The 12,257-nt window shown below is 45.9% G+C and overlaps 1 protein-coding gene across 1 annotated transcript; it reads right to left on the bottom strand.

Moving 5' to 3' along the window:
• Positions 1 to 3,556: 3,556 nt before the first annotated feature.
• On the bottom strand, positions 3,557 to 8,456 carry LOC144891400 (uncharacterized). The gene is made up of 2 exons (XM_078774974.1): positions 8,247 to 8,456; positions 3,557 to 8,202 (listed from the first exon to the last, which is right to left on the bottom strand). Exon 2 carries the CDS (start codon positions 6,667 to 6,669, stop codon positions 5,329 to 5,331), a length of 1,341 nt encoding a protein of 446 aa, XP_078631100.1. The 5' UTR covers positions 6,670 to 8,202; positions 8,247 to 8,456; the 3' UTR covers positions 3,557 to 5,328.
• Between the last annotated feature and the right edge of the window lie 3,801 nt (positions 8,457 to 12,257).

Genomic DNA, 12,257 nt, shown 5'->3' with positions numbered 1-12,257 from the left:
CAGCACACAGCGAACCAGGAATGCAATCACAACCTCCGCTCTCCCTTCAGATCAAAGGGTGTGTATTTCTTTGTCTGACCGCAGTTCACACCATGACCTATTTTTACACCAGCAATCTGTAATCTTTCTCATTACACGACCCATTGACTCACAAGGTCACATCGGCCACAGGGATATACTCATACTCATACATACTCATATCCACAAAAGTCACCAATACACAATATAATCGTTAATCGCATAATTCCTGCCATTAAATTCAAGAAACCCTTTGCCAACCATTCACGGACCTCCCACCGTGCAGGGCACCTCCCTTGTGAGAGTGGGCGAGTTATCGCCGGCACTCTGAGCAAATCTCATGCTCCGACCCCAATTCAACAAACTCAACACCCCTGCTCTTATTTCCCATCCTGACAACAACAACTACAACGACAACTGCCCAAAACCGAGAGCCCCCCATACAGCGCACACGTGACTCGCGGCTCGCTCGGCTCCTGCCCGAACGCACAATAACTCTACCCAAACTTCCACGGATTTCCACCCACGGATTTCACAACACACACGACAAAAATCCGATTTAAATTCAGAGATCGCCGATCGACCTGGCACAACCATCTCAACGCGGCGACGCCATGCCGCCCTCCGTCCCGGCGCGCACCCTCGTGCCTCCACACGAATCCCAACACTCCCGCCTCGCGGTTTCCTGCGAGGCCCGTAGCCGTGGCAACCAAACTGCGCGCCGCTCTCGAATGAGTTTGGCACCTGTCAGCCAGTCGGCCGTCATAACATTGAGCCGTCATAACAGTGAGCTGTCAGAACATTGAGCTGTCAGAACTCATCCCTAGCTCGTAAACATCGCAAAAAAACAGGATCTCTGACGCTTTACCTCTCTGACCCAAAATGCACTTCATGACATCATCATCCTAAAGGTGAGCTGCCTCAGGGATATATCCCACACATACAATCCACAATATCTGCCATTGAATGAACTCTTCGATTCAAGTCAAACACACATTTCGATTCAAATTCTGAATTTTTAGTTCCACAAATTCCAAATTTCTGCCCGACTGCCGCTCGAAAGACAAGAGCAGCCCATCTTGTAACCATCTCCAAGAAACCGCTTCATATCAACAGTAGGTCGACAAGGGCACTCCGAGTGCTCTCCTGACCCGATTTATATCAATTCGCTTCCCAAACACTCCCAAACAGATGAAAATCCGGACTCAGTTCAGGACCTCACCTGTTCCCTCGGATAGACGCTAAAATTGACATTTGCGGCCTGAATTTCCCGCACGTCAAGCAGACCACTTACAATGCTTCACACCGAAACCCTCTGCTTTGCATATGTCATACAGACAAATACATTGGCCAGATACACACGTCAATTAATATCCCAATATACATTCATTCCTCATTCATATACCAGTGAGTCTCCCAGACCTCGCGCGAAAATCAGATCGACTCAAATCATGCCTTTCTCCAGCCACTCGATGTACAATCTTTGCTCATTCATGTTACGTCTCTCATTCAAGGAAAATGATTTTTTCTTGGGACGGGTTGGACGGGGTGGGTTGAGGTGAAAAAGGGAAGGCAGGGCGGGGGGTGTTGGGGTGTTGCCTAGAGCCCCGGGACTGAGCTCAGGTCTTGGGGGGGTGGGGGGTGTTGGGGTGTTGCCTAGAGCCCCGGGACTGAGCTCAGGTCTTGGGGGGGTGGGGGGTCTTGGTCTGGCATCTGGTCCAGCGGCATCAACCGCTGATTTACTTGCTTAACTGCTTACTTAATTGTCCTCTGTCCTTGTAGCTTCAATAACCATAGCTGCAATGCTTAAAATTTCAATATTTCAAAAACCACTCCTGTCCTTCTTACCTGTGGTTACCTGGCCCCTTTTCCTGTGAGCCTATTTATTTTCTCTTGTTCACCAGGTCCTGGCCTGTTTCTATCTGGACCTCTGTTGCTTGCTTCCTCTGTCAGGCCTACCTGGTACCTGCGCGTTATCCTTTTACTGGCCATGTTCCTATGGCCCTCTAAGTTAGCCACAGCCCTTCGTTCCCTGGCATGCAATGGCATACCCCATCTTGTCTCTGGGCTGTTCCTTCCTGGAAAGATCTTGGCCACCTGGCTTCAACCTATATGGCTGTCCGACCTCACTTTTCCCCTCCTGGTGCTAACTGTAACGTTAAGCTTACTGTTAAATCCTTACTGATATCCTGCGCAAAATCTATCCTTAGCTTTACTCTTAATGTTTATCCTGGTGATTTAACAAAGACACGTCATTCTGTTTACATTTTCTGTCCGGAGTGCAGGCAATACAGGTGACAGGGGAGACGAACTGTGCCCGTTCGAGGAGGGGGGTACGAATTTGGATTGCCCTCTGATAAAAAAACAATTCTCACCTTAAACAAATCAGCGTACCGGCGTCCCGGCCTCAGGCAGCCCCCCTCGGGTCGTTCAGGATTCGCCTCGACTGTCACTGTCTTGCTGCACCCCACTCCTGGTACCAAAATGTCAAGAAACAACTCTTGGCTCTTAAAAGAAGGTCCACCAACAGCCTGAGAATGACGCAGCTTTATTAATACCAACTTATACAGATCCGGAGGAAGCGAACATCTATAGCACGACTCGCCCTCATGCCACGTTCAGCCCTTCCTGAAAATGCATCGATTCACAGTTCACTTAAATAGGAACACGTTTATCAGAAAATCTCCGAGAGAACAAAGGAACTGGCGAGAGTTCCTCCCACCGTTATCCCTAGCCCCCACCGTTATCCGCTCTGTCATTCGGGGGAGTGCAGCACGCACCGTCGAGATCCGGGCCAGATGTGTTTCAGGGCTCCGAGGTGACAGAAAATATAACTCACTGAAGAGGGAATCGCATTCTTTGGTTCCGTTAAGATCGTAAAGTAACTGAGTTTGCCCTGATGAGTTCCAGGTGTAAAAAGCACCTTTGGTTCACCTTTCTCATTTTAAACACAAACTGAAGCATGTTTATTGTAATTCAGGCGCCGCTGTGATTATATGGAATATAATTAATGTTTTAATGATCTATCAAAAGGTTTATGTCTGCAATCCAAGCATTCTACCTAAAGCTACACATTCCACGCGCGTATAAACGTTCACCAGCCCGCGGCTCGAGGCGCCATCTGCGGACCGAAGGGAGAGAATTTATGACCGGGCTTATCTAGCATCGAGAGGGCACACGAAGGACGAGCTATTCGTCCAGCACGAAATGCATCGAGTACTTTCCCATTTACCTACAGCAAAGCGAAAAAACCCTTTATTTACTTATGAATAACATATAAGCAACATTTAAATCATAACATATTATTCGACCGACGTCTTATACAGAACATTGAGCAATAACAAATCTATGACTTGACATATATATATATATATATATATATATATATATATATATATATATATATATATATATATATATATATATATATATAAATATATATATATATATATATATATATATATATATATATATATATATACAGTATATATGTGAAGAATCAGCTCTTCGTTTGCAAAAGAAGTCCACAATAGCCTGGAATGGCGCAGCTTTATTAAAGCCAACTTATACGGATCCGGAGGAGACCGACGTCTACAGCAATCTACAGCAAGAACATGCCACGTCAAGCCTTCCTGAAAACACATTGATTCCCAGTCCATTTATATAGGGACACGTTTTATCAGGAAATCTCCGAGGGAACAAACAACACTGGGAGAGGTTCCTCCCACCGTTATCATTCGGGGGAGTCAGCCCGTCCTTATCATTTGGACCAAATGTTTCTCTGGGCTCCGAGAAAACAGAAATGTAACTCACAATGAGGAGAGTGTATGCTTAGCCAAACAAACCCATATATTTTATGGGTTTGTGTACATGAGTAATCCAAAGCATGTTTATACAGAGTCATGCGTTGCTGAGATTAAAACAAAATATATATAGTTAACGATAGGTTCATGTCATTCTACTTGCATTACGCAAAAACAAGCGCATGTGGGCGTGGTTTTATGACCAGCCTTGAAAAAAGCACACGTATACAATTTGTTCAGCAAGACCTCATTTTAAGCCTTTCCTCATCCAATACTAAAACGAAGCAAAAACCCTTTATTTACTTTATGAAATAGCATTTTTAGACATCATATAAATCATAACACATTAGCACCCAACGTCTATAACTGAACTTTAGGCAATAACAAATCTACTACTTGACATTCCTTCCTCTTGTCTCGTCGAGACAAAGTATCTTAAGAGACAACGTGCCACATCGGGCTTTATTGAAAAATAATTGTGTAATGCGGGTATTGAAAAAATAATTGTGTAATGCGGGTATCTCCCAAGGGCATATCGTGCGCCCAAAGCGCCTCGCCCGTGCATTTGGCGAACGTGTCGTGTGGTGCGTGCTCGGAGCCTGAGGGCTCAAAACATGAAAGTTCATTAACGTTTCGGATCCACAACGAAGACGTCTGGTCCAGATGAGGTTCTGCTCCGCCAGAGGGTGCATCACTTCCCCTGCGGAACTGGCTCCCCCCACCCTTTGCAGACGCAGTCCTTGCAGATCTTCGAAGTTAATCAACGGTCATGCCCATGAGGTCCCTCACGTGTTGCTGTTCTGGGGAATACAAAATGTCGTCAGTATCTTGTGTCTCAATTTCCTGGTCAGGGTACAGAGCGTAAAAATCCGAATCCGAATCACTTGAAGCAAAGAGATCCGCAACATGTGGATCAAAGAGATCCGAAACATTTGGATCAAAGAGATCCGAAACATTTGAAGAAAAGAGAGGGACTTCCTTTATGTCAAAGTCTCCCATGGGCGCCTGGTCGGCTTGCGGGTCTAGGATATCCACGTCGGGTCCCTCGACCGCCAGACCCAGTGTCGCAATCAGATCCATAGTTGGGTCGGAAGGGGGCGTGCAGCTGTCCGCTTGTAATACATAAGCAGCGTTAGCCAGTACACGCAAGGGGTTTATAGCACAAGTATCACAGTCATCACATACACCGTTACAGGCAGCAGCCAGTTCCCACATGGGATCCACACAAGTATCACAGTTGCCACAAAATTCAATGCAATTTTCTGGAGCGCCGGTCGCAACTGCCTTGTTGAAGGACCCGTTCAGGTCGACGGCCTCTGTGGTCAGAGCCATAGTTGTTGTCGGCGGCTTCTTCACTTTCCATCCTGTAAAATACTTTCTCATACAGAGGAGGACTAGAGATTTCATTAGTGCCCCCCAAATTACTACCCCGATTATCACAGCCAGTGCGGTCAATAACCACTTCACTATGGTGCCCGTCCATCCCTGGAACCAGTCAGTGAGCCAGCTAAATGTATAAGAATTTTCGCGCGCGATCCGATCGATCCAATAGTATGTCATGAGCCGTAGCGGTGTCGTTTGCCACCTTTTCTAGGGCCAAAGCCAATTTATCTATCCGGAAACTATCCATGACTGTGCCCGCTCCTGGGAAGAAGAAACCAAACACCTTTTCCCATAGACTCCCGTGTAGTTTAGTGGTTCCATCTTCGTTCATGACTGACCTCTTATTACGCCTGTCCAAGGACTTTGGGTCTAGCTCATCCAGTATCTCAACGTCAGGAAGGACTGAACCCAGATAACATGTGCCCCCCCAATTATTTGGTAAATAGGGGTAAGCCTTGTCGCCGCATATAAACATTGTCCCATGGGGTGGGACCAGGTGGGTGGATAAGCACTGGAGTCCCTTTACCACCCCATTAATCCTACTAACCCCCCTAGAGAATGTTATAGCCGTTATGTTGTGGTTGCGTTTATCTTGCAGTACTATTCGTAATGTAATCCCCGAGCTCCCTTGTCCCAGCTTCCCGGGGAGAGTGTAGGCGCATTCTGATTCTCCCATACGCAAGTGGCCGGAACCCTGGAGGCAGACCTTCCCTTTCTGTGGTTTGACCCAGACGGGGGCAGGCCTCTCGGCCACATGGGCAATCATTGACGGGCGATAATTAAATTGTCGATTGCAACTCTTGCCGTTGTCAACCCCTTCTCTTTCCAGCGTGGTGACTAAACATGGGGGATCGATAGGTTGTGAGCAGAGGTCATTGAGGGACAGAGGTAGCACTATCATGTGTATTCCTGTGGTGCCTGCTTGGGGAAAGCGCATGCACGACCAGCAGTGTGTCCTATTTTGAATTGTTGCCACCTCCCTGGCCACTTTCCAATATGTGTTTTCACCCTTCTTTGGGGCCTTATTCTGGGGTTGTGGCGTGAGTATGTATTCGATGCATGGTATGTAGTTCCTTTCGCCACCGGCCGCGCCAGGGGTCCAGACGCTGCACCGGACCTGCATAGTCATGCCTTTCTCTAGGCGCGTGCGTGTTTGTAGCTTAAAATCAGGGGTTCCCCATTGGTATCCTGGTTGGGCCAAGGTCTTAATGCTAGCTTGCCCGTCTTCCCGGAACTCTCGTTGCTTTTGTAGTACCATGCCAACGCGTCCAGGCCCTGCCGACGGTGCTAGCCAATTTATGTTCACCCAATTTGTGTGCAGGGCTCTCTGTTCGAAACATGGTAGTGATACTCTTTGTCCCCATGTTACGGTGAGGTGTCGGGTTTCGTTTTCGCATCTATTGGAATCGGAGTTTCCCCTAGCTGCTGTCGCTATCAATAGTATTGTACCTATGATTAGGCCCATCCTTACTGTGTTCTGTGGTGTAGTGTCTGGTGCTTGTATGGCCAACTTACAGTGCGTGGCGTGGATCCACGAAGTCTTGCCCTCGCAAAAGACTGCCGTTGGTGTAGTCAGCAACACCTGGACTGGTCCCTTCCACCTTGGTTCCAAGGCGTTCTTGCAGGTGAAGTGCTCCACGAACACCTGGTCTTTTTCCTCTGGTGGAACACCTGATCCACAAGTCTCCTGGGAGCGCCTGGTCTACAGGTCTCCAATTTCCTAATCCACTTTTTTCCAAGTGGATCCAATTTTATTCAATATTCAATTTTTAAATTCAATCCCATTTAATCCAGTCCAATTCAAATTAAATTCCATCCTTCTCTCAGCATCCCATTACCTGTTTCCAACATCAATAAAAATAAAATTATAAAATTAATAAAAAATCAATCATCTCAACTCTCAAATCGAATCAAAAAATAAAAATAAACGAAAATTACTTCAGCGAGAGTTTCAACTAGAATTACCACAAACCAACCACCTTTAACCTCCATTAACACAAACACAAACCACCATTAACCTCCATTAACCTCCCCCTATTATTTATTTATTTTCACGAATAAACAAATAATAGAAATAACCTGGTCTACTTCCAATTTCAATTCTGGTCAGTTCTGGTGTCTGGTCACACACAATGTTTTCCTCACCCACTGTGATTCGCTCAAAATAGATTCTCACTGTTATGTCTGAAATTCGTCTCATGAAAACCCATTCAAGAGTCCGGTGTAACAGATAGCCAAACACATAGACACGCTGAAGACCCCAGGGTACCCATCAAACTAGCTTGTCCCCAGATCAACAACACAGCGAAACATGTAATTTTACTAAAATAATCACTTACTCATAACTAGCTGGATAACTAGCATAACTAGCTCAACACCTGGAACTCATAACTAATACTCATACCACTAATTACTCATATACTTACTTAAAATAATGTAATATCCCAATCTTCACCCTTTATGCAAATCGAAGCACCCCGGACAACCCACAACCAATATCAACCACTGTAGCCGCCTTCCCCTCCAGGCAGCCACACACAGCCACATACATCTCCACCCACGTCACACAAGACAACAGCCAACCAGTGTGTCCACCACACAGAAACCTTTGGCAATGCAACAACCGAACTCCCAGACAACCAACAACAAAACCCAATCCATCTCCATGGCTCATCAAGCAGTTCCAACTTAATCCAGCTTCACATACCGATTTCCCCAAAAACTCGTGAAACTTCACCCCCATTCTGGAAAAACCCTGGACTAAACCCTGACACCCTAAATAGCTTCAGACCCATCTCCAATCTACCCTTTCTGTCAAAAGTTTTGGAACGTGCTGTGGCCACTCAACTCAAACATCACCACTCTGCCAATAACCTGTATGAAACATCCCAATCTGGATTCTGCTCCAGCCACAGTACTGAAACTGCTCTCCTCAAAATCACCAGCGACCTTTTCTCTCCTCTGATGCCGGCAACCTCAACATTTTCATCCTCCTCACCTCGACGCCTCTTTTGACATCATCTATCACACCATCCTCCTCACCCTGTTTAGACCAGCTTGTGCCTATTAAACCCAAATCAGTTCACTCCCAAGCCTACAAGGACCACCTACAGCACTGCAAAGATGTCCTCTACTCCACCTACTACCCTCAAATTATCCACTCTGGCTCCGGAATCCCAAAAGCACTCTTCTCTACAATAAACAAACTAAATAAACAAACTTTACAACGTGAACAAACTCCTCAGCTCCCTGGATACCACCACCTTGCTCCACACACCTGTTGGTGCACACCTGTGCACTCACACCTGGTGCCACCTGCACCCTCCTTCCTTCCTGGACCATTCATCCAAAGCAAAATTGACAGCATCTACAACAGCTTAATCACCACAATTCACTCCCCCTTAAGGTGTCCCCCAAGGTTCAGTTCTTGGCCCCCTCCTCTTCGTCCTGTACCTATCCCCCCTTGGTCACTTAATCCGTCATGCACCATAGCCAATGCACCATGGTCTCCAATTCCACTGCTTCACCGATGACATCCAGCTTTTTCATCTCCACCAAATCGTGCTCCACCACCACCCACTCTATCCTGACAAACTGCCTAACTGAAATAAAATTCTAGCTTCAGATCAGCTTCCTCGAACTTAACTACGCTAAATCTGAATTAATCTTCATTCCCCCCAACATCGATGGTTTCCCAGTATCCACATCCGGAATCTTGGCATCATCATTGACCAAAACCCTCTCCTTTGAAAAATACACTAAACAGATCATAAAGACCTTAAACCTTAATCATAAAAACTGAAAAATGCTTCGCCATGGAATAGTCCACCACTCATGTAAATAATCATAAGAGTTCTGCGAAACATCTCCATCTTTAAAACTTAGCCAACCATTTTTAAACCACATGGTTTCCCCCCAGAAACAAGTCACATTCTTTGTATATTGCCAACATTGTTCATCGTTTAAGTATCATCCAGAACTAAATTTTTTATAAACCATCAACTTGTAGATGCATTTATTTATATCCCATTAACCCAAGAACTCTCAATTGCTTGGTTATATTTTAGTAATGTCATATATCCATATTTCCTTTCCAAATTGTTCCTGATATACACATTAATCCCATCTGTCTTCGTTTCCAGATGAACTCAAATCAGGAAATCAACACAAATCCTTATTACCTCCAATCAATTCAAAATTAAATCAAACAATTCAAAACCAGATCGGATCAGCGATCAGAAATCACTTTTCCAATCAACACATTCCAAGCAACAATTCATTCAAAGACCAAGCTTAAAAACACAACTCTCATCTTACTGTGACAAATAAGCAACCAACCTACTTCACACTAAAACAAATAACTTTTCATCACCCCTTTCTTCTCCACCGCCTCTTACACTTAAACAGATCATAATTACTCACTCATACACTGTTGCCCATCACCCAGTTGCCCCAGACCCAAACACAGGTTTGAAATCCCAGTAGGTTGTTCTTCAATCCCAACCATCATGTGATCCCAACATCTCTCCATTTATTTCGTTCCTCATGGGGTTGGTGTTTTATGGTTTTTACCTCTTACCCAATCACACTGCACATTATTCCCCGTCCTTGATGGATAATTTTACATCCAGATGGGCACAGCATCCCATTTTTGGCGACCCAGCCCTAAAACAAGCCCCTGGACTCCTTGCAGGCTGGACCAAAACCCCCGGTTTAACGTGACTCAAATCCATCTCAAATCCCCACAGCTCGATCGAACACGTCACTGTACTCGACCCGGTTAAATTAAATTCCAAGCGTACTGTACCTGACTGACGCTTCCACAACAACAAAAAACTCGATATTCTCTGTCCACTAATTATGTACATGATTTTGGTTTTACCCACAATATAATGTCCCGATATTCTCCAGATTTAAGTCCTATATATCCTGTCGTTAAAGCAACACCCTGTAGACTGACTCCGCCTGTCGTTCTTCCAAGGTTAGTGAATTACCTCTGACCTTTCCCTTGCATATCTCGAACAAAGGTCAACTAAACTTTAAAAGGTCAAACTTCGAATTGGGGTAACCAGCGCTTTATTATCCCACAAGTAATGCAAGTCCGGCGACAATGGACAAATGACCATTAATGTGGCTCTACATAGCATAATGCTAACTTCTACGAATCCAACAACCGTCACACTTCGTCCAAGGACCTTCCGTACGAGGCGTGCTTCACAATGCCCATCGCACATCCTTCCTCGTTCGCACAACGCTTCATCAACGCACCTCCTCGCGCCCACACCTTGGCACAAGCCACACCACATACCGACAGTTGAAACCTCGACCGTCCTCCTTCCTCGGATCAGCGTTCTGTTGAAAACGTGACATTTCTGCCTACCTCAATCAGAGATCTCTCTGAATCTCATTTATTCGCACTGTATCTCACTTACTGTATGAACAAGACTTTTTGGCTCCGGAAATTAATTACTCTGTCTAGAAATCGTTTAATTTAACCATCCTAAATAAATCCATCCATCTATCCATCTTATAAATCCATCTTAAATAACGTATTCGTCCTGTGACATTGCCTGGCATATATGTCACAGCCGGCCACTATTCCGACATGGCTCATGACTCATGTCTAATTCTGACAAGAAGATGAAGGATGAAGGACATGATATGAAGAAGAAGATTCTGACAAGATACTGACATGTGAACGTCCGACATCCAGCAAAGTCGAAATGACCCACAATGCATTTGGGCACACACTTCCTCTGAGAGTGGGCGAGTTATCGCCGGCACTCTGAGCAACCTCATACAGCACACCCGTGACTCGCGGCTCGCTTGGCTCCTGTCTGAACACCCAATATCCCTCTACCCAAACTTCCACGGAGCCGCACGGCGGAAACACAGGTTTGTCAGAACTCATCCCTAGCTAACAGGATCTCCGACGCTTGACCTCTCTGACCCAAAATGCACTATATGACACCAATTCCAAAGGTGAGCTGCCTCAGCGATACATCCCACACATACAATACACAATATCTGCCATTGAATGAACTCTTCAATTCAAGTAAAACACACATATTGATTCGAATTCTGCAACCATCTCCAAGAAACCGCTTCATATCAACAGTAGATCGACAAGGGCACTCCGGGTGCTTTCCTGGCCCGATTTATATCAATTCGCTTCCCAAACAACTCCCAAACAGATGAAAATCCGGACTCAGTTCAGGACCTCGCCTGTTCTCTCGGATAGACGTTAAAATGGACATTCCCGGCCTGAATTTCCCCCAAGTCGAGCAGATCACTTACAAAGCTTCACACCGAAACCCTCTGCTTTGCATATGTCATACAGACAAACACATTGGCCAGACACACACGTCAATTAACATCCCAATATACATTCATTCCTCATTCATGTTACGTCTCTCATTCAAGGAAAAGGATTTTTTTGGGACGGGTTTGGACGGGGGGTGGGTTGAGGTGGAAAGGGGAGGCAGGGCGGGGGGGTGTTGGGGTGTTGCCTAGAGCCCCGGGGCTGAGCTCAGGTCTTGGGGGGGGGGGGTTGGGGGCATGGTGGCTACCTCCCCTTTCGCGGGGTCTTGGTCCGGATTATGGACGAGCGGCATTAGCCGCTGATTTGCTTGCTTAACTACCTCCTTAATTGTTTCACCTGGCCCATTTCCTGTGAGCTTATTTATTTTCTCTTGTCCACCAGGTCCTGGCCTGCTTTATCTGGACCTCTTGTCTAGAACTTCCTGGCTTGACCTCGTAGTTGTCACTACCTTCTTGTCAAACCTATGGTACCTGCGCATTTCCCTTTTCCTGGCCATGTCCCTTTGGCCTTCTAAGTTAACCTATGGCCTTTTATCTAAGTTTAGCCACAGCCCTTTGTTCCCTGGCATGCAATGGCATACCCCATCTTGTCTCTGGGCTGTTCCTTCCTGGAAAAATCTTGGCCACCTGGTTTCAGCCTATATGGCTGTCCGACCTCATTTTCCCCTCCTGGTGCTAACTGTAACTTTAAGCTTCCTGTTAAATCCTTACTGATATCCTGCGCAAAATCTA

The sequence above is a fragment of the Myxine glutinosa genome, chromosome 3, assembly GCF_964187855.1.
Source record: "Myxine glutinosa chromosome 3, kmMyxGlut1.1, whole genome shotgun sequence".
NCBI lineage: Eukaryota > Metazoa > Chordata > Myxini > Myxiniformes > Myxinidae > Myxine > Myxine glutinosa.
This window is presented reverse-complemented; position numbering and strand designations above follow the sequence as displayed.

Coding starts and splice junctions, on each gene's coding strand:
- LOC144891400 (XM_078774974.1), bottom strand. CDS start 6,669: ATGGGCCTAATCATAGGTACAATACTATTGATAGCGACAGCAGCTAGG.